This window comes from Symphalangus syndactylus, chromosome 21 (genome assembly GCF_028878055.3).
Source record: "Symphalangus syndactylus isolate Jambi chromosome 21, NHGRI_mSymSyn1-v2.1_pri, whole genome shotgun sequence".
In the NCBI taxonomy this organism is placed as follows: domain Eukaryota; kingdom Metazoa; phylum Chordata; class Mammalia; order Primates; family Hylobatidae; genus Symphalangus; species Symphalangus syndactylus.
Genome location: NC_072443.2, coordinates 63,656,941 through 63,680,319, shown reverse-complemented (window position 1 = coordinate 63,680,319; position 23,379 = coordinate 63,656,941). Strand labels below are relative to the sequence as shown.

At 44.5% G+C, this 23,379-nt stretch overlaps 1 protein-coding gene across 16 annotated transcripts in view; it reads left to right on the top strand.

Moving 5' to 3' along the window:
- ITPR1 (inositol 1,4,5-trisphosphate receptor type 1) overlaps positions 1 to 23,379 on the top strand; it is a 355,914-nt gene that overhangs the window by 293,752 nt on the left and 38,783 nt on the right. For 9 of the 16 annotated variants that reach the window (XM_055259821.2, XM_055259818.2, XM_055259817.2 and 6 more), the window contains 4 exons: positions 2,464 to 2,656; positions 9,534 to 9,656; positions 14,949 to 15,124; positions 20,614 to 20,778. In XM_055259821.2, the coding sequence (XP_055115796.1) occupies positions 2,464 to 2,656; positions 9,534 to 9,656; positions 14,949 to 15,124; positions 20,614 to 20,778 (657 nt within the window). Of the gene's footprint in view, positions 1 to 2,463; positions 2,657 to 9,533; positions 9,657 to 13,878; positions 13,912 to 14,948; positions 15,125 to 20,613; positions 20,779 to 23,379 lie in introns of all 16 variants that reach the window. The other 7 variants (XM_055259814.2, XM_063630708.1, XM_055259808.2 and 4 more) reach the window with 1 other exon arrangement.

Below are 23,379 nucleotides of genomic sequence, written 5' to 3'. Positions count from 1 at the left end.
TCAGGTCTCTGGGCTATCCTAATAAAACACATCATTTCACTGATTAGCCAACCATGCCAGTGTATGTGAGCAAATATCTTTGATTTATCATTAATGCCTAGGAGCTTGACTGAAAGGCCAGCTCTGTCCTCTAGAGCCCTTAAAAGGCAAGCTTTAGATGTCTGTGATACAGAATTTCAGAGGAGAAAAGGACCTTGGAGATTATCTCATTGAGCTCCTTGACTCACTGGGGAGAAGGCCGAAACTTGATCAGGTTTAAGAGGTGTGAACAAGGTCACCTAGCTTTTTAGGGATGGTAGAAGGACTGGAATATGTTCTCCTGACTCCAGATTCTAAATCTACTGAGAAAGAGTTGAGTAGATCTTAAATGGTAAAGAGAAGTGACCAGCCATGCCCTAGCTCTCAAATCCTGCCCTTGGCCAGCCACCCAGCTCTTCATGTTTCCCTAGGGAGTGATCGATACAAAGCCAGGAATACTTTGCTACTACCAGGGGCTTTCCATGCAGACCCAATGTCTTCACTCTGGTGAACTAGGCTGGGTAGCCCTGGAGTCTAGAACTCAGTTCTTGCCAGGAGGCCTCCTTGTCTACTCCTCCTTTCCCTCCTGGACCCAGATGCACACCTCAGATCATCTTCCTTCAGTGGAAAGAAGCACTTGTCCATAGTCCACTTGACTATATGAAGCAGGCAGGCTCTTGATAGCAGGAGACGGCAGAGGTGATCCCTGACCCTTGCATACACCAAGATCATGGGGGAACTGCTTGTGTGCAGGTTCTGGTCACTGACCCCACACCACAATTCCAGTTAAATGGGGTTGAGTTATGGACAAGAATCAGTATGGTAACTAGCCTGATGTCCACATAGATTTGGGAACCACTGGTCTAGAGACCACACCCCCCAGAACTTTTGGAGGCAGGACTGTGGGAACCTGTCTCACCTCTAAGAGAGTTTCCCACTACAACTTGACCTGAGTCACCTCTCTTGCTGCATCAGAGAACAAAGGTTTTGGGAGAGCTAGAACCAGCTCTTCTTGTAGAGCACGTTGCATCCTGGGCCTCACCTGACTTCTCCAACCTCTGAGGAGGAAGAAGAGAGACTTGTGCCTCTACTGTACTGTAAACCATAGCCCTTTTGAAATCACTACCTCCCAGGACTATGACACAATCAAGTGCGCTAGAATTTGAACAGTCCAACCAGAGTACCTCCTCTCTGGGGACTGAGCCAGTCTAGGAAGGGCATGGAGGAAACTTGCAAGGTGTCCATCTCTGGGGCCCAAACATAGCCGGCGTAAAGGACAGTGAGTGCTGCCCCAGAGTTAAAAAGGCATGTTGGTTCATGTATGTTTTAGATCCTTTGACAAGAGGTAGGAGGTCACTGCAACTGGATATGACCAAAGATCTCTTTTTAAAGTTCCCATCTAGGAAAAATAACCCAATGTTACTGTCTGAGAAAGTGCCTTAGGTGAGATTTATACTACTGCCTAGCAGTGTACCCTCCAACATGATAGTCACTAGCTATGTATGGCTATTTAAATACAATTAAATAAAATTAAATATTCCGCCTCTCAGTTGCACTAGCCACACATGTTAGTGATGGGGGCCACATGTGACTAGCGGCTGTCCTCGTGGATAGGACAGACAGAACCATTCCATCATTACAGAAAGTTCTAGAGATAGCACCAGCCTCATGTGAATATGCACACAAAACACAGAGTAAATTGATCCAGATAAAAGTTGGTCACCTTAGAAATTAATGGGTTCACCAGGAGGTGGAGGTTGCAGTGAGCTGAGATCGCACCACTATACTCCAGCCTGGACAACAAAATGAGACTCCATCTCAAAAAAAAAGAATTCATGGGTTCATGGGTTCATCATTGTCTTGGATTATATAAAAAAATAAAAATTAGGCTGGGCACAGTGGTTCACGCCTGTAATCCCAGCATTTTGGGAGGCTGAGGTGGGCAGACCACCTAGGCTCAAGAGTTTGAGACCAGCCTGGCCAACATAGTAAAACCCTGTCAATACTGGGAAAAAAAAAAAAAAAAACAAAAAAAAACAAAAAACCGGGCATGATGGTGCATGCCTGTAATCCCAGCTACTCTGGAGGCTGAGGCAGGAGAATCACTTAAACCCAGGAAGCAGAGGTTGTAGTGAGCCAAGATTGCACCACTGCACTCCATCCTGGGTGACAGAGCAAGATTCCGGACTCTGTCTCAAAAATAAAATAAATAATAAAAAATTAAAAATAAATAAAATTAATGGATCTGAAGTTAGGAAAATACTCTTCCAGAGTTACCCAAGCTATTTTTTATATAAATGTGAGACACACAGCCCAGTTTGGGGTTATAAAATCAGAGATCATATTATACTCAATCTTGACCACTGAGTCTACCACCAGTAGCAAATAGTCTTAGTAAAAGGTTTCAAAGATGAATATTTAATCTCATCCACTTTTTCATCCTAGATTGTCAGATTAGACCGAACAATGGAACAGATAGTCTTTCCCGTGCCCAGCATATGTGAATTCCTAACCAAGGAGTCAAAACTACGAATTTACTATACTACAGAGAGAGACGAACAAGGCAGCAAAATCAACGATTTCTTTCTGCGGTCTGAAGACCTCTTCAATGAAATGAATTGGCAGAAGAAACTGAGAGGTGGGTTCCAACGCATCAGCAACAACACAGAGAGACACAGTTCTGGGATTTCACAAACTTGGGATTGATAGTGCGTTTATTTCCAAGCAGGAGCAAAGCTAGTATCATTTATGATACTTTGCACCTCTGACCACCAGGAGGTCCTAACCAGTTTTGCAGCTGATCAGTGGTCTCAAGCCAAAGTGTGATAACTCCCCTGAAAAGGCTTCCTTCATCAGAATTTGACTTGATTTGATTGGAAAGCTCCATGGAAGACTTTTTGAATGCCTCTTTTGGTATCTCTGTGTAGAAAATGAAAAGGGAAAAGCCCAGGCCCTTGAGCTCACAGGATGGTTCACTTGAGCAGGAAATTCACCCTGCTTGCTGGCTCATTTACTAGCACACCTGCTCCAGAGACTCTGGTATTTTCCCTTTTACGGGGTAACTTGGATTTTAGACTAAATCGTTTTATAGGCAATGGAATCATTTGCCACATAAGATGCATCACTGCTCACCAGCGAGTCCCATTGAGTATCCCAGCCAGTCAGGTGGAAATTACTTGTCTGAAACACATTCATAGGGCTTCCCCAGGGAGCTTCCCTGTTCCCGGTTTTCACTGGGGTTTTAATGTGATCCTTCAGTACCAGCCTTGTGCTTGGCACCGGCTGTCGAGACCAGCTTAAAAAGGATTGTGCTTCATTTGTATCTGTTCATCAGAAGCCAGATTTTTTAATTTGAAACACTGGATTCCAGCTATAGTTGTGATGTGTTGAGCTCTTTCTGAAGGGTAGAGCTGGCGTGGAGAACAGCCGTCTTGGAGGTCAGTTTCCCAGAGCTTTCGTCTTCTCCATGATGCTGCCAATCTGAGCAGGCACGGACCAGCACTGTCTGTGTTTTTTCTTCCCTTTTCTCCCTACCTGCCTGCATCCCTAGATTAGGCTAATGGCAGATAAGGTGGTGCAAGAAGGTTCGCCCAAAGGTCCCATTCCCTCCTCACTTCCAGCCCCGCTGTACTCTTGCTCGTCTCTAAGGGGCACCTCCCTGTGCAGCGCTTTCAAACGTCACAAAAAGTCTGGCCAGGCCAAATCTGTCCCTCAGCCAGCTCCATGTCTCGTGTCTGACCGAGGGGCCAGGGGACCATTAGCAGACTAGCCTCTGTGGCCTCAACGGTATGGACCTCAGGAGACACAGGTGCAATTCTACCTGGTATCAGAGTGTCCTCATAGCCTACTGTAGATCCCTCAAAGACTCTTGCAGCTCCAGGATCCTCATGAACATGGAAACTTTTACAGAGCACCATGCTTGGGCAATAAGAAGGAAAAAGATACCCTGTACCCCAAAAGGGAGACATAGACCCCACCCATTTCATCCTCATTTTTCTAGCTATTATGTGACATAGGAGAAAACTTATCTGTTGCTTTTGTTCTTCACTGGGATATTTCATCATTCCAGCTTTAGGGAATAATCCTGAGGTGTTTTGTTTTTGTTTTTGTTTTTTGAGACAGAGTCTTGGTCTGTCACCCAGGCTGGAGTGCAGTGGCACAATCTCGGGTCACTGCAACCTCCGCCTCCTGGGTTCAGGCGATTCCCCTGCCTTAGCCTCCTGAGTAGTTGAGATTACAGGCACATGCCACCATGCCTGGCTAATTTTTGTATTTTTAGTAGAGACGGGACTTCACCATGTTGGCCAAGAGGGTCTCAAACTCCTGACCTTGTGATCCACCCGCCTCGGCCTCCCAAAGTGCTGGGATTACAGGTGTGAGCCACTGCTCCTGGCCAATCCTGAGTTCTTGTATCCAAACCTCCATGATAGTTAATAAGCTGTAATTTTAGCCTTATCAGCGTATGTGTCTATGAAATTGGTCAGACACATACACTGATACATTCATTCTGTACAAATTGTTTTGTGAAATGTTTATGTATAATGTATGTATTTTATAGGTTCTCCAAAAGGCTTATTTTGGAGATGACAAAAAGGTTGTCACCTTTTCTGGTGAGATGAGATATCTCCTTATCCCTTTTTTTGAGAGATTGTCTCCAGCCTGGAATAGTAGGAGGACCCTCAGCCCCAAAGAGTGAGGAATCAGTTCTAGTCCATTTCTGCCCCCCATAGGCTCCATGGCCCTGGGACAAATGGCTTAACTGCTCCCAGACCCACACCTGTGAAGTGAGGGATTAAGATGACCTAACTGATGGATTGTAGCGTGGTCATTATGCCAAAACTTATATTATATTGTAGCTAATACCTTCCTTATTTCAGTCATTCTTTTTTTGAAAAACAGTTTTCATTTCAGTGAAACTTAAGCACAACTGCAGTTGTCAGCTGAAAGATTTTAATTGGCTTCAAAACTATCTTCTGGTAAGAGAGAAATTGAAAATAATAACTGAATTAACTATGATTTGGACACTTGGGGAGGGAGAAATGTACTCATCAGAAATACAATTAAAATGAAATGCATTTTCCCCTCTAAGTAGCTTATATCTCTCCTAATAAGTCTGCAGAATCCATTTTTCAGGCTCATTCATTTCGCCGTTTTACCTTTTCCTGAATGTATTGCTGCAGCTAGGACTCAGACACATAGTGAGGTCTGTCTGAGACTGATGGGGCTTAGTATTTTCTTCTGCAAGATTAAAATAGCAATTGCTCTGCGCTTCATGAACTCTCTTCCCTGCTTCATTTACACTAGAACACAAACATACTCTTCTGTGCACTCACATCCTCTCTCTCACCGTCCCTCTCTGACATCCTTTCCTGAAGATCCTATCCCCAGTGAAGTGAAAACTCTGGGCTAGGAAAACAAGAAGAGAGAGAAAGAGGAAATCGAGGCAGAGGTGAATATGCTGACACTTTCTTGCATGGGGTTTTCCCGTGTGGTTATCCCACTCATATTTGGAGTCCAAGCCTTCCAGTAAAGGTCCGTTCCTCTCAAACAAACACAAACAAACAAAAAACTAGGGAAGAATGTTACCAAGAGATGCCCTAGGCTGTGGTTATTTAAATTGCCTTGCCAATCCACGATCACAGCACTCCATCTTTTTGCTATAATGTAGCAGGTATATTTATCCAACCAACTTTTAGCCCCTGATAAGTAGAAAACATGCTGTAAGGCAGTGGTCCCCAACCTTTATGGCAGCAGAGACTCGTTTCATGGAAGACAATTTTTCCACAGATCAGAGGGATGGTTTTGGGATGAAACTGTTCCACCTCAGATCATCAAGCATTAGATTTTCTTATGGAGTGTGCAGCCTACTAGATCCCTCACATGCACAGTTCACAATAGGGTTTGCACTCCTACGAGCATCTAATGCCCTCGCTGATGTGACAGAGGCAGAGCTTAGGCGGTAATGCTTGCTTGCTGCTCACCTTCTGCTGTGCAGCCCAGTTCATAACAGGCTATGGGCCAGAACTGGTCCGTGGCCCCAGGGTTAGGGACCCCTGCTGTAAGGTACAGTGAGGAGTTCAACAGTGTGTAAGCTATGACTCCTCCTGTGGGCACTTACTATCTGAAGTGGGCAGACAACAATGGCATATTTTTAAGTGGCTGCAATACCAAGCTGTCTTCTGACTAGAGCTGTAATTAAGCATTGACACACGGAAGTACAAGAAATGAAGGCTTCAGAGAAAAGGCAGGATCTGAGTAGCATCTAGAAAGGTCTGTAGGACTTGGATAGACGCAGCCTGAGAGACTGGGGGGACAGGGAGATGTATTCGTTTCCCATTGCTGCTATAACAAATTACCACAGAGCTTGAAGCTTACAACGACATATGTTGATTATCTTACAGTTCTGGAGGTCAGAAGTCTGAAAAGGTTCTTGCTGGGCTAATACCAAGGTGTTGATAGGGCTGTGTTCCTTCTGAAGGCCATATCCTTTTCTAGCTGCTAGAGGCTACCTGTGGCCCCCAGATCCTCCCTCCACCTTCGAAGCAGCATTGTCCAGTAGAGCATTTCTCATGCTGTGCCACTGTGGCTCTGACCCTCCTGTTCCCTCTCTCACTCTCTCACCTATACGGACGTTTGTGACCACGTTGGACCTACCCAGATAATCCAAGACAACCTCCCCACCTCACATCCTTAACCTAATCATACCTGCAAAGCCCCTTTTGCCAGGTAAGGTAGCACATTCACAAGTTCTAATGATTCACATGTCAACATGTTTGAGGGGGGCACATTATTTGGCTGCCACAGAAAGTAGGTTAGTTGCTTTTTATTGCTGTATAACAAATTGCCCCAACATGTCGTGACTTAAAACAATAAATGTTTATTTTCTCACAGTTTCTTGGGGTCAGGAACTTGGGAGTGGCTCCTCTGGATGGTTCTGGCTCAGGTCTTTCATTAGGTTGTAGCCAGGATGTCAGCCAGGGCTGCCATCATTTGAAGGCTTAAGTGGACCTAGAGAGTCCACTCCTCGGTGCTCTTACGTGGCTGTCGGCAGGAGGCATCAGTTCCCCTCCACATGGACCTCTCCATAGCTCTGCTTCAGCATCCTCATGACATGGCAGATGATTTCCTCAGAGCAAATTATTGATGAGGGAGAGGGAGAGAGAGAGGAGGAGGAGGAAGCCACAGTGTTTTTTATTAATATCACCTAGTCTCAGAAGGCATGAACCAGCAGTTTCACTCTACTCTTACTTATTAGTAACAAGTTGTTAAGTCCAGCCCATACTCAAGTGGAAGGGAAATTAAGATGTACCACTTGAAGAGAGGAGGATCAAATAATTCATGAACATATTTTTAAATTGACACAAAAGGAGTGTGCAGAGGCTGGAGAGTATGGCATGTGTTCGGGAACCACCACTAGATTGGGATACAAAGGCAGAGTATATGGGGAAGGGGAGTGGGAGAAGTGTCTGGAAAGGTAGATAGGGACGTAGTTCCACGTGCCACAGGAAATAAAAGACATTGCATGTCAAGATTGGTCTCTAAGTATCTTCTTGCACCTGGATAAATACCTAGTTGATTTGAAGGACTGAATGTTTGTCCAGATTGAAAACAACATTACAACTTAAGTAGAATGTTAGCCTTATAAAAATAAGATTTATTTTATGAACTATATGCCATAGTTGAAGACCATTTATTACCATCATATTAGCATATCCTGCAGTGCACACACTCACATTTGATACGGAGCACTCCCTCTGAAGCGAATGCTGGCTTACGCAGACCATCACTGAGCTTTGCCAGATCCTTTTTTCCTCCCCAACTTTGTTTTATGAGCTTTTTATACACACACTAGTGTGGAGAGGATATTTCAGATTCCCACATATCCATCACTCAGCTTCAGCAGTTATCAACTCTTTGCCATTCATCTCTTCTGTCCTCTTCTGGAGTTTACATATCCAGATCAGAAATGGGCTTCAGTCCCAGAAGAAACACAATAGCTGTTGTTTCTAGAGCAGATAATTGTCTCAGCTTAAATTTGCTTCAGCAATCAACTTACCAAAAACAGTACATTGCTACCTAGTGGTTGACTGGGTCCTGGCTGGCTCCCCCATTGAATTGTGACATGGGTCATTTATTTTTATCCCTGTCGCTGACCCCAGAGGATCACTAACCTGGGTAACAAGATCTCCACTGCTTCTGCCCTGTGCTGGGCCTCAGTTTCCCTCGTTTATACAATGAGGGATTTTAAACTAGATGATTGCTCATGGCTCTAAAACTCTACAGTTTGGAAACATTGCCTGTTACCAAGTGCAAACATGATATGGGCGATTAATAAATTACCCAGGGCTCTATTTAATTGTACCATAATTTTATTTTGGTTGGAAGCTCCCAAAGGCTTGGCTGCTGCTACAAGCATTATTATAGGGCCATTGGATTTGTCATTGGCTGCTGTCCCAAAGTTACATGATGACTTCATTGGGAAAAAGAAATATATGATAGAGATCCATTCTCACGTACTCCATGCTTTTCTCTGGAGGGGCATGATGTGGAATGAGACTGTCTTTTGGAAACTTTGCCTCTGACGTGGACACTGAAATTATGCCTACCATGTCTATTTTGGAGCATCACCCTAAGTGTAAAGCACCATTGAAAAAGAGTTCAGGGAAAAAGGCACCCCTGTAACCAAGCGTTTGTTGTTCTAAGACTGAGAGTGCCCAGCCAGTGTGGGATAACCTGTGGGCAACAGTGGATTAAGGTGGCAGCAATGTCCAAAGTGTCTCTGTCTCTTGCCGCTTTGTGATGGCTTTGCTGCCACATCCTCTCTCTGCCATAGCCCTGGAAATGGGAACTCTGCTGCTGACCACCAGGTCAGCAACTTGTACCCCTCACTTCCCTGTCCTCAAGAATGATCATCCAACTTCAGGGAAATGGCAGATGACTCAATGCCAGGAAGGGAATCATTGTCTTGCTTTTAGGCACTGGAGTGTTAGCGGAGCATGTTGAGCCAGAGAGGAATGTGGAAATGATACCAGCCCTAGTCTGGGGCCCAGTGGGGCTGACTCTGAATGCTGTATCTCCCCCGCCCCTCCCCAGTGCCCTGCACTTCTAAAAAGCTAATTGAATTTTTGGGTCTCTCCGGGCATCTCTTCTGGTCCCGGAGCCCTAGGGGGAACCGAGGACTCAATGTGTGAACTCTGGATAACCCCCGGATTCTGTAACTGATGGCTGTGGCTGGGGTATGCAGGGTTTATAGATGCTCCAACTTTTCTCTTTTTCCTCTCTCCTTACTCCACCCCCAATACATCTTCTATTCCAGTAAGTACTCCACACAGAAATAAATCAATCTGATGTCATTATGTACCAAGTTCAAAACAAGCGATCATTTTTACTGTTGTGGTAAAAACCGGGAACAAAAGTGGACTTGTGGGGCAGAGCAGGCGGAAGGGCCACACTGCATTCCTGGCGTTCCGGCTTGGGGTCTCCAACCTCACATGGCTTTGCCTTTGTCTCTGCAGCCCAGCCCGTGTTGTACTGGTGTGCCCGCAACATGTCTTTCTGGAGCAGCATTTCGTTTAACCTGGCCGTCCTGATGAACCTGCTTGTGGCATTCTTCTACCCATTTAAGGGAGTCCGAGGAGGTACCCATATCTTTTAACTTCAAAAAACCTATTAGAAGCAGCAGGAAGGCTATGACTTGCATCTCAATTGTGGTTCCTGGATGTATTTGTGCAATATTGGGGATCCCAGTTATCCACATTCAGACAAGAGGAGAGTGTAGCTGTTACCACAGATTAAGTTTTAAATCTAACTTAAAATAATTTAACTTTTGTATCCATTTTTTTTAACCAGGAAAGAAAGAGAAGCAGCTAGATGCTATTAAACCTGTGAGAAAGTCTCTTAATCAGCCCCTTGTTTTATATATGAGGAAGCTATGTCTCAGGGCAGTTAAGAGATCAGGCGAAAGTCACATAGCTAACTAATGGCAGAGCTAACCCTAAAACATAGATGTCTTGATGCTCAGTCCAGTGTATGTATTGCCACACTGCACTTCTGGAATTGATTTCAGACTAAAGAATTTGTAAGAAATCTCTGGAATATTTTTTTTGCCAGTGGTCAGAGGGGAGGCAGGACTTGAATGACTGCAGACTGTACAATGTTTAGTCTATTAAGAGGTACCTGCCATTATTCACATAAGAAAACATGATGATTATGGTCTTTCTGGATTCCCCCCAGCCCACCTCCTTCCAGGCTACACATTTTGCTGAGAAAAGGCAGACAATTCGGAGGGAGGCATTTTGCTCTTTGGGGCCCCTCAGCACATTAATGGCACCCTAGAGGCATCCTCACTTGTGGGGTTCCAGTGGCAGGCATTCAGAGCTCCTCTTCTGTGATACATTCATGGCCCCTTTTCTGACATCCACAACAGCCACCTGGGAGGTCCACCTCCCAGCTAAATTTTTCATCAGAGCTTTTTGGCAGATCACCTCACATATGCATATAACAACCTGCCAGGAACCACCCTGTGTGAAAGATAATGGGATAAAGAGCCCAAATGTAAGACACAAAAACCACACAGGAGTAAGTTTCAGGCTCCACTCTTTAGCTTAATCATGCAGACATCAACTGAAGCAGACATGTATGGGTAGTGGGTCAGTTTAAGGACCAATTTGAAAGCGATGCCATATTATGTAATGCTTATATGCCTAAGTTACCCTTTTGAGGAGTTAGCTTTTCTGTTTGACCTTAAGTTACATGGAAGCCACCATCTGAATGCCCCCCCCCCCGAAAAGTACAATCTAAACACAAGTCCAGGGGGGATTTTTTTTTAATGTCATGTCGGGAAACATGAATGCCCATGTCTATGTCTAAAAAGATTTGACTAGAACCCAGGGCTACAAGGTTTTCTCTTTGGGGATGTCCACCTTAACCCAGCTGCCAGTCAGCAGAGGTATGTGTGGCAGAGGGCTAGTGAGGAGCTCAGTCGGCTGTGGCGGAGGAGGCCCAGGTCTCCTTTTGCCTCAGGGAAGTTATCATGTTCCTCACAGCAGATTATTCAACCCTTACCTTGTGTGTGTTTTCATTTACTCTCCATTGCCTTAAAAATATTTCAAACAGATTTTATTATTTGCCACGTCTGTTTTCTTCACCAGTCATTTGTGGCAGCATTCAGGCCAGTTCTGGGGACAGGGAGTTAACAGCCCCCCACCCTTCAGTGACAAGCTTCCTGCAGTGCCATTCTTAGACTTAGGAAGTCCAGAGACTTAAGGTCTCTGCCTGACTCCTGCCGCCCATTTGCCAAGCCACTCTGGGCAAGCCACTTCAGCAAGTCCTTGTCATCCTCTATGTGAAGAGATGCTTACATTAAGCCCATGGTTAGAAAACTTTGATATGGCTTCAGAAAGTCCTGTAGAACCCGGGGAAGAACAGTTGGCAAACTAGTCAAGATCTCCAGAGCATGTGTTTCTTGCCCATCCAAGCTTGAGATCCCCTGGATGGTATGACTATTGAGGGTCCTTCCAACTCTAAAATGGTGCATTCTGAATGAGCCATCAACTCAGGCTGGTCTGCAGGAGGCAAGGATGCCTGGTTTGGAATCATGGGCTTGAGAACTTCATGCTGATGGACTAAACTGAAAGCATAAATCAGAGCTCCTAGGAGATTTGACCTGAGGCTGATATGACCCAAGGAAGCCTTTTCCATTATCTAGTAGCTGATATTGCCTTAAGTGCATCAGTTCACTCTCAGAGGGATTCTTTTTTCCTTTTGTAAGATGCATTGAGGGCATTTCCTATACTCACTGCTAACCATCCTCAGTAGAAGGGTTGTATTAACCCTGCCTAGAAACAAGATCTGGTTTGTTGACCTGAAAGTATTTCTTTGAGCTAATATGTGTTAGGATTTGTTGCATCCTAAAGGCAAGATTTCATAATGTCCCTCTTGAATGTGTATAATAGCCCTATTATGTGTGCTGATTTTGTGTGGTTCTGTGGCTTACAAGGTTTGCGACTGCCAAGAACCAGTGGCCTTAAAAGCTCCTTTTCAAAAGTATCACTGCCCCCCCACCTTTGTTTTAGAACTGACAAGTTACAGTCTTTCAAAAGTGTGCAACTCAGGCAGCTTCAGATTGCTTACTGAATTTGTGAGCATGCCGTGATGGCTAAAGCAAATGTAGTACTACTTTTTAAATGTTTTTATTATTGAAATTGTCAAATATACACACAAGTAGAAAGACCAGTATAATGAGCTACCATATACCTATCAGCCAGCTTTAACAATTTTGCCTATCTTGTTTCATCTATCCCCGTACTATATTTTCTGAAACATTTTAAAGAAGTCTAGACATCTTGGGTTTTTTGTCCATAAATATTTCAGTGTATATCTCTAACTTATGAGGACATTTTAAAATACGTATAATCACCATGCCATTATCATATCTAACAAAACTAACAGCAAATCCTGTAATAGCCTGTCCAAATTCAGATTTCTCCAACTGTCTCAAAGATGTCTTTCTAGAGTTGGTTTTTTGGAATCTAGCACTGTGTTTTTTTAACACTGCTGTTATAGTGAGGAGACAGCATTTTTACATTGGCCTTTTCAGGATTTGGGACATACATTGTACTGGTCACACTGATGATACTGAGATCATCTTAAGAGTCCATTTAAAATGGCATTAAGCATTTCAGAAAATGATAAGTAAGCCACAGACTGGGAGAAAATAGTTGCAAAATATATATCTGATAAAAGGCTTATATCCAGAATATGTAAAGAACTCTTAAAACTCAACAATACAAAGACTATTCAATTAAAACAGTGGGCAAAGCATTTGATCAGACACTTCACAGAAGAAGATGTATGAATGGCCAGTAAGCACGTGAAACGATGTTGAGCATCACTAGTTATCAGGGAAATGTAAATTAAAATCACAACACCATACCACTGCAAACCTACTAGAATGACGAAATGAAAAAGATGGGCACTCCCAAGTGTTGGTGATGGTGTGGATCAGATGGAACTGTCATATACTGCTGGTGGGAAGGCAATGTGATACATTCACCTTGGAAAACAGTTTGGTATTTTCTTTGAAAGTTAAACATACATGTAGGATCCAACATTCTACTTCTCTATGTTTGTCCAAGTGAAATGAAAATATGTCCACTCCAAGAATTGTACATTATTTGTAATCACTCCAAACTGGAAACTCAATGATTGTTAACTGGACAAATAAATTATAATATATCCATATTATAATATAGTCAGCAATAAAAAGTACAAAGTATCAACACATACATGGTAACCTGGATGCATCTTAAAAACTTGCTAGATGAAATAAGTCAAGCACAAAAGACTACCTGATAGGATTATTTTCCCATTTTTATGAAATTCTAGAAAGTGCAAAGCTATAGGGACTGACATTAGATCAGTGGTAGCTGGGGGTAGGGATGGGGCAAGGCATCACCTGCAGAGAGGCACAAGGAGACTTTTAGAGTGATAAAAATGTTCTGTATCTTGATTGTGGTGACAACAATTACATGCGGTGGTCACATGACTATATAAACTGCCAAGATTCACCAAATTTTACACTTAAAATACATGGATGTTTTAAAATATTGATTAAGGACCATCGACTTCAGAGGCAAACGGTCTGCAGCCATTTGCTGCATCACTTTGGGCAAGAAATGTAACCTGAGACTCAGTTTCCTTTAGAGTAGACTGGGGACAATAGGATAAATATCATCAACGTCAAGGGCTTGACACGATGTCTAACAATTGTTAAATGCGTAGAAAGCGGCACATGTGCCTCAATGTGCACTTCTTGAATTTCTGAGAAACCTCTGCCTCTTTGTCCCCATTCCCAATCAGCTTTGCCTTTTGAAGGATTTCAAAAGGGAAGAGGTAAGTGGCTGGGCCGGGGGGAACAGTTGTTAAAGTGAGGCTGAATCTCGGCAGGCATGGACTCAATGAACTAGGGCAGCCAGCAGCTGGTGGAAGAGCTGTGCCCTGCAAAGGTGTCTCCTCCCCAGTGGTGCCACAATCCCAGCATCTCTGAAGAAGTGAAGCTCCTTTACATAAGTGGCCTTAATCATGTAGTGCTGCTTGTTTACATCTGAAGGAGACTCAAAATGTGACAGCATTTGAAATAGGGGTGTTTTTTTTTTAATGAGTGTTTTACAGAACTATATTTTTAGCCGTGTTGGCTCATGTTATATAACCAAGCCGTCTCGTGGGACACTCTAAATAGAACTTGCAGTAGCAAGAGATGACAAAAATTGGTATAAGCTCTTTGACTGCAGGGATAATCTAATTGTAGGATGATGCTCATGACACGGAAGTTGCCTTTCTCCTTCCCTTGGAGAAATCTGATTCAGGCAAGGGACCTGCAGTTTTCCATTGCATACTTTTAATAGAAATTAAGTTTAGGCTTCCACGTCGCCTTCTCTGAGTGAAGTGTGACACATGCATGAGTTTTATTTCTCGAACAAGCTTTTCGTGAGTACCTTCCAGGCACCAGGTACTTCCCTTGGGGAATGTGCAATCTGGTGAGAGAGAGACAAGTAAACTGACCATTAGGAAACAGTGTCCTGTAGGGATGACTGGAAGCAGGGAGTACGGAGGAGGAGGGAACTCCTGACATGTTTTTGTGGGGAGGAAGGGGATTGGGGGAGGCTTCCTGGAAGAAGTAATGTCAAAGCTGAGACCTGAGATGAATGAGAAGGGAAGAACTTCCCAGCAGAAGGAGCATGTGTGAAGGCTTGGAGGTCAAAAGATGCTGATGGGACTGGTTATGGATGGGGCAGAGAATTTGAGGTGAGAGTTGGGACTGCTAAGCCAAAAAAGTTATGGAAGAATCTGTAATGGTGCATGTTTTAGGTCTTTCCCCTGTACTCAGTGAATGCACAGATTTGTGAGAGAACCCTGTTTTGTCCTTGCAGGAACCCTGGAGCCCCACTGGTCAGGACTCCTGTGGACAGCCATGCTCATCTCTCTGGCCATCGTCATTGCCCTCCCCAAGCCCCATGGCATCCGGGCCTTAATTGCCTCCACGATTCTACGATTGATATTTTCAGTTGGCTTACAACCCACGTTGTTTCTTCTGGGCGCCTTCAATGTAAGTGTGAATACCTTCCTTGCCACTGTTTTGTTTGCAGATTAATAGAAGTGCCTTGCATTCTGGTTTCTAGAATCCTGGCCTGTGCTTTCAGTCCAGAAAATTATTGTTTGGGGCAACTGTGTAAATAGCAGAAGCAAGGGATTGCTGCAGGTGGACGTCTCCCTCTTGACCTCCTCGTGGTGCAGTGAGCCTTGTAATGTATCCCTTGGGCATCAGCACTCTCACTTTTAGGGACTATCCCTGTCAGGAGATAGGCAGAAAAAGTGGTAGCGCTTTGAGATTTAAGTTAGTTTTGCCAATCTGGTCAAAGCTTTGTTGGGACAGAAGATTTTAGACAATAAGTGAAATGATCAAATATTAACACAGTACCGACTTCTGGAAAGGGCCACATAGAAAAGAAGGGATAGGTAAGAGGGCCTGGCCAAATACAGAGACAGGGCAGGTAGAGAGGGAAGAGGAGAAGCAGAGACAATTCTTTAAAAGTCAGTGGTGACATTTAGAAATGCTGTTTCACTACCATTGAGAGATAGAAGCCAATTTCATCTCTGGAAGAATTCTTAGGACAAACTGATATAAAACCATACATTGGAGAGGTTTCCTGGTGAAGGGAAGGAGAAAATTTGGACATGTGAGGCACTGGAGGATCTAAAAATGCCTTCCAGGGGTTTCTGCCCTGAGCATATAGGAAGCTGAGGTCCCGTGCAAAACTGGAAGTGATATCGCAAAATAATATAGTAATTCACTGCAACAGCAAAAGTCCCAAAGGGGTATTCAAATGGCACAGGCAGCAAGGACTTTAGAGGAGAAGAGGCCATGTCAAGCTGAAAAGCTTAGAGCGGGGAGGAGGCAGGATGGAAGTTAGGACTTAAGGAATGGAGGGCCAGGCTCGGTGGCTCACATCTATAATCCCAGCACTTTGGGAGGCCAGGGTGAGTGGATCACTTGAGGTCAGGAATTTGAGACCAGCCTGGCTAACATGGCAGAACGCTATCTCTACTAAAAATACAAAAATTAGCTGCATTTGATAGCATGCGCCTATAATCCTAGCTACTCGGGAGACTGAGGCTGGAGAATCACTTGAACCTGAGAGGTGGAGGTTGTAGTGAGCTAAGATGGCACCACTGCACTCCAGCCTGGGTGACAAAGGGAGACTCCATCTCAAAAATAAATAAATGAACAAATAAATAAATAATTTTAAAAAAAAAAGGGAATGGAGAGGATCTGGCCATGAAGCAGGGATTGAGAAGAGTTCTTTGGTTTCGTGGGCCCCATAGGCCAGAGCAGAACAGTGGGAAAGCTCGGGATGTTATCAACAGACAATAAAGAGTTTCACCTCATTCGTGGTTCCGTAGTGATCAGTAGGAACCGATACTGTATAAGTCACTTGCAGCACTGAATTTTACAATAAAGCAACTGGACTTCATCCCCCAGGTCAGCATTCCCAGAGCATATTCCACATTGATAAATGAGGTGAAAAAATGGTCCTGTGAGTGAATCCACATGAAAAATGCTGAGGTAAACACAATGAAAGATTTCATTACTGCAGGCTTCCTCACAGACTTTAATGTACTAATATGGATTAGGAACCTCCAAGGAAAACAGTGTCTTTCTGTTTCCCAAACTCATTTTCCTGCAGTTTTTTGTAAGTATCACTTGAGATTAGTGTTGTATAGAATATATGTTGGAAATTCTGTTCCCGGTAGTGGAAAGTCCCTGTGGTGTTTTTGAGCCAAGAAATGGTCCATACAAAGAAGTATTCTTGAGAAAATGCATTCAGTATGGCATGTTATGTGGATTCATCGGGGGGGACTAGAGGCAAGGAGGCTTTTTAGGGGCTGTAGCGACGCTTTGATTAGCTTTGAGAAGCCTGAGTCTTGGACATAGTGTAGAAGAAAGAAGGAAGGTATGGATGTCAGAAATGGGAAGGAAATAGGCTGGGCACCGTGGCTCAAGCCTGTAATCCCAGCACTTTGGGAGGCCAAGGCGGGCAAATTGCTTGAGGCCAGGAGTTCAAGACCAGCCTGGCCAGTATGCATGTGAAACCCCTCTCTACTAAAAAAAAATACAAAAATTAGCCTGGCATGGTAATGCATGCTTGTAATCCCAGCTACTTGGGAGGCTGAGGCACGAGAATCTCTTGAACCTGGGAGGCGGAGGTTGCAGTGGGCTGAGATGGTGCCACTTCACTCCAGCCTGGGTGACAGAATGAGACTGATTAAAAAAAAAAAGAAAGAAAGAAAGAAAGAAAGAAAGAGAGAGGAGGAAATAGTAACACATGGTGGGCACAGAGTGAGAGCCTTACTCCACCCAGAAAGCAATGCGCTTGTATTAATTCGTTCTCAGATTGCTATAAAATGCCTGAGACTCGGTAATTTATAAGAAAAGAGGTTTAATTGGCTTGAGGTTTTGCAGCTGTACAGGAAGCATGGCAGCATCTGCTTCTGGGGAGGCCTCAGGGAGCTTTCACTCATGGCCGAGTAAAAGCAGCAAAGTTGGAGCTGGAACAGGAGGAAGCGGATGGGGAGGCGCTACACACTTTTAAACAACCAGCTCTCTATCGCTATACTGTATCCAGGACAGGTGGCGCTAAACTATTTATGATACAGTCACCTCCCACCAGGCCCCACCTCTGACACTGGAGATTACAATTTAACAGATTTGGTGGGGACACAGAACCAAATCATATCGCCATTCTGGGTCCCTTTTTCAGACAAAGAGGGTATCACTGTCTTGACTGGGTAATGAAGGAGGCAAATATGGCTCCAAATTTTCAGTCACAAATGACTGGGAGAAGAATAATGTGGCCATCTAAAATGAAGTCATGCAAAGGTCTAGTTTTTCAGGGTGAAAATGCATTTAAATCGTTGACCTACTGGGCTTCAGGTGGAAAGACACGCTGTTAACGTGAGCTGCGGCATCTGGAAATACATGACCAGAACTACAGAGAGAGATCAGTGTGGGAAGCGGAATGTAGGGATTGCCTGCAGTGAGAGGAAACCATTTAAGAAAGAAATACAAAAGAATTACATAAACAACTAGGTAGAAAAAATGTTCAGTATTTCAGAGGCTGTCTTCTATGGGCTGTCTAGTTCTTTTTTTTCTCTGGCCTTCTCTAATAATCATTCCACAGTTATCACTTCTTTAACACAAATCAGTTGGGGAAAAGACTCAGTTGAGATAATTAATTACCATTTACAACAACATGAGCTGGTAGGGGGCAAACAGCTATAATAAATAATTATTTAGAGTGAATTTTATTTTACATATTTTTTTGAGACAGAGTCTCGATCCGTCACCCAGGCTGGAGTACAGTGGTACAATCTCGGCTTACTGCAACATCCGCCTCCTGGGTTCAAGCAATTCTCCTCCCTCAGCCTCCCAAGTAGCTGGGACTACAGGCGTGTGCCGCCATGCCTGGCTAATTTTTTGTATTTTAGTAGAGACGAGGTTTCACCGTGTTGCCCAGGCTGGTCGCGAACTCCTGAGCTCAGGCAATCCATCCACCTCGGCCTCCGAAAGTGCTGGGATTATAGGCGTGAGCCACCATGCCCCGCCTAGAGTGAATTTGAAAAGGGAGAAACACCCACATGGAATGTATGGGAGAGGGAAAGTACCTGTGGATGGAGACAGAGAAAGAATATTGGAGTTCTGAGAGCTGGAGGAGGAGAAGGTGGGGTCCTAAAGCCCAGCTGGGAGAGTGGTGAGCAGGGTGCGGTGGGAGACTTGTCACGCTGCAGGGAGCTGGGAAAGACGCTAAAAGCAGACGGGAAGACTGCTGGGTGCGCAGAATCCTTGGAGACTTCACATGAGCTGTCTCTGTTGAGAGGTGGGGATGGGAGCCAGATCTAAGACTAACAAGCAGAGTCCAGCCACAGGCTGAGACCACAAATAGCAGCTATTTCCTGGGGAAGCAATGGAGAAAACTAGGGCAGAAGTTAGAGGGGAGAATGGATTCAGGTGAAGTGGATCACCCTGTCGTTAAGATGGCAGGAGCTGGGGTGTGTTTGAGGTCCTGTAATGTGTGATGTCACCCAGGGCACCATCTGCCCCTCCCTGAAACCACATCATGATGGATCATCCAGAATCAGTGATACTTTCCCACCCTATGAAATCCCCTCCACTAGCAAAGGTTAGAATTTTGGAAAAAACTGGCAGATTGAATGCTTAGCCTGTCTGAGACAGCCAGCAGCGATCTGTGGGTGTCGGCTTCCTCGCTTATCTGATTGCCGAGAAGCTCACTTACACCGACCTACCAGATTAACTGGCAGTATTTCCCCCGCACCTGTGGCCAAGGGAGCTAGAGTAGCAGAAGATGGTTTTACCAAGTGCATCCAGAGAGGTTCCTCTCTGGCCTCCTCCTGAGCCAAGTTTTTCTGTCAACATACTGCTAGAGACAGACTTCCAGGCCTTGGGGTTTCTATCAAAGGTGGGACTATATTGCACAGTAGTTCAGCTAGGACTCCTTCAGTTGCAGATGTCAGAAAACCTAATCCATGATAGCCTCAGCAAAGGAGAATATGTATTGGCTCATTTTGACCAAGCAACCAAAAGCCTCGCTTCAGGCACAGCTGATACAGGGGCTCACACAGTGTCCTCAGGGCCCAGTTCCTCCTTGCCATCTTTTGGCTCTGTGTCCCCACTGCTGGTGGTGCCTTCAGTGTTGGTAATGTGGCAGCTCCTGAGTTTACAGCTGCTCAGGTTCAAAGTTGGTGGGAAAGAACAAAATTATCTTTGGCTGCAGTCCCAAGAAAGAGCTCAGTGGACATCATTGGCTCCTTATGGTCCTGTGTCTATCTCTAAACCAGTCATTGTACCCAGGGGAATACAATATTGTGATGGCCAGGTTGGAGCCCCACCCAGACCTCAAAGACTGCTGCCCAGAAAGGAATGGTCCCCAAAGGAAAATGAGAAGTTATTCCCAGAAGAGAGGGCAGGAGAACAGAACTCATCCTGAAGTCCCTTATGTTTTTTTTGCTCCAAGAAAATTCTTGTTTTCCCTGTGAACTTAGGAGCAATGAGAGGCAAGAACTGATCACTGCTCATTAAATTGCCACCTTACAGTGCCTAGAATGTAACAAATTCAGAAAATGCTTTTGATCATGCTGATCACAGGGTTCGTGGATTGAGGTGACTTCTGTGTTTGACTAACTCATACAAGAATGTTAGAAATGATTCATATCTCATTTTGAAAATCATAATCTCAGTATGTGTTAATTTTGTTTTTGCCATAGAGAAATGCTACTTGATTACTGTTGCGCATGAAGTTATTTGACTACCGTGTAATTTGTAATATGCCTGAAAAGCAAAGTAATGAAATGACTTAGATCTGCAAATGGTTCTTGGCGGGTTTGGTGGGCACCGGGTGGAAAAGGAAGCATTTCTTTGGGCACGGTGACTGAAATTCATTTGTGTGAGATGCTCTCTTTGCTCTCATGAAGAGTTTGGCACAGTCCGTGCCATCTGACTGGTCCTGTCATTGTTCTCAGGTATGCAATAAAATCATCTTTCTAATGAGCTTTGTGGGCAACTGTGGGACGTTCACAAGAGGCTACCGAGCCATGGTTCTGGATGTTGAGTTCCTCTATCATTTGTTATATCTGGTGATCTGTGCCATGGGGCTCTTTGTCCATGAATTCTTCTACAGTCTGCTGGTGAGTACCTGGTGTGGAAATATTTTATGTGTGGGGAAACTGGGAGAGTGTCCTATGTCCTCTCTCTCATCACAGACCCTTCCTTTTAATGGTGATTGGTGTGCCTGGTCCACCAAGATTGAAGCTCCACAGTTTGCAGCCTTTGGGGGATCTGAGAGGAAAGCTCCACAGGAATTGGGTCAGCCCAGGAATTCAAGAGTCACACAACTGCACTGTGTACTGTGCAGTCCCGATCTGTTACTTCTCAGTAGTGGAAAATGCCTGCAGTAGGTTCAGGAGATGTTTCCTTTCCATGCACCTTTGTTTTTCTTTACTTCTTAGACTCAGCCAGCACTTACACCAAGAGGAGTGTTTTTGAGGCTGTCATCCAACAGTTCTCATGGAATCCATTTCTCGTGAACACATGTAGCGACCATAAGAGTAGGAGCTGGTTTTGAAGCCCCAGGATTCATGATCATGAGCTCAGTAGATTTATTGGTCTAGGAGACCCTTTCAGTAGCTCATTTTGTTCCGATATGAGCCAAGTGCTTAATGTCTTGACAGTCTATAAAACAAGTTGGTTCCCTCACCTTCCTCCTGAGCAGGTTTTTAAATTACAAATCAAGTAACTGCTTACTTTCCTGTAGTTAGAGGGAATCTAGACCTGTGGCGTTGTAGATAAGAAACCATTTTCTTGTACCTACATAAAATGACAGGAAGCATAAAATTGACCTATCTGCAAGCAACACCATAAAGAGCCTAGGAATATTAAAATATATGTGAGGACAAAAATGATCAAGGCCCAAGGGTTGACTTACAAAGAGAGGGGGGACTTGCAAAAGGCAGAGCAAGGAAAGCTCTTCAGGGAGGTGCTTAGAAAATCCCCCCGAAGCACGTATGAGAGGCATCCAGCCACAATCTAGTTTGATCCTGTTGCATTTTCTAAAAGTGAACTGAGGTAGCAGCATCATCAGAAACTGGGAGTTACTCTTATCTTTCTGCAATAGGTTAGAGATTTGAAAGCACAAAATGCAACTGTGTGAGATGCTCCCTTCGCTTAACATACTTGACTGTCTTGTGCCTCAGTTTCCTCATCTGCAAAATGAGAACAGTGTATCTCCCTCACAGGGCCGTCATAGGGATTACATGCAGCTGTTCAGGTCAGGGTCTTAGAATAGCACTGCCGAACGACTGCCAGCTATTATTATTGTCTTTGTCATTCTATATTCCTTCCCCCGTCCAAAACACCATAAGGAATTCACCGTTCAGATCACTAGGATTAGCTCATTCCATTAGGGGTGGATTTTGGCAGGCTAAAGGGAATGGATTCTTTTCCCTCATCTTAAAATAGGTCTGGCTATATTTTGAGGTTTTAGGCAAAGAGGTCTCAGGATATACTTGTGATTCCCATTATGTGGCCTATTTTGGTCACTTTGTATCAGAAATCTTTAGAGACTTATGTCTGTTTCTGGAACTTTTTGTCTCATGCCATCATGTCCCTGGACAACAAATTCCTGTCATCCCTTGGGAGGGTGGCAGAGTTCAGTTGGTGGTCTCTCTCATCCCTGCCAAGGGGTCTCTCCCAAGAGACAGGATATTCCCCTTTGGTCAACGCCACCTCGCCCCAGTAGACACTTCGACCTTTCCTCCAATCTGCCTCCAGTTGGCTTTGCTTCTTTTCTGTTCATTTGAGTCCCCTTCTTTTCATTACTTGCAATGCAGGCCAGTGCCAGTGCCTGATGCAGGGCACATAATGGTGAGAGGAACACAGTCCCTACCCTCATAGGCCTCAGTCGGGAGCACAGCACAGGGACAGCCGTTTTGTGAGTGCCCACCCTGCACTCTTCTCTACCCACTCTCACTACCGCCTTTGAGGTAGATGGTATCTTCCAGTTACACCTGAGGAAGCTGAGGCTTGGTGAGGTTAGGTAACTTGCCCAGGGTCACACTGTCAGTAACTGGTGGAGGCAGGAGAGCCACACAAGTCTGTTGCTTCCCAAGTTGACACTGCCTTTTATTCAGGCATGTGAAAAAGTCCTTGCATCAGTGAAACTGGCATTTCATGTTCCAGTTTGCATCTGTGCTTTCAAGTCTCTAACCTATCACAGAAAGATAAGGGTAACTCTCAGCTTCTGATGATGCTACCTCAGTTCACTTTTAGGAAACGCAATAGGATCAAACTAGATTGTGGTTGGGTGCCTCTCCTGTGCTTCGGGGGGGATTTTCTAAGCTTGACTTGTTTGTGGCTTCAACTGATGTGCTCCTTTTGGTATCAAAGCAGTACTGGATGTGTCTGGTAAGAACCAGAAAACACGGACACTTCAAATTATTCTACTAATAAGGAAAGCCTGCAACCAAAAGAAATTGGGCTGCCTGTAAAAGGAGAGAGACCTGAGCAGGGAACACCCATGTGTTCCAGGGTTGGGAGAGCTCCCTCCATGCCAGCAGGCCAGAAAGTAGGGAAGGTAATCTGGTGGCCTAATTAAACTGCCGCCCACCCCAAAGACTGGCTGGACCTGGTCTTGAGCCTGCATTAAAGCTGTGTCCTTAGAAAAATATTAACACCTGGAGATGAAAATGTGCAAAGTTCATAAGCAGGCAGTTAACAAAAGCAGAAATCCA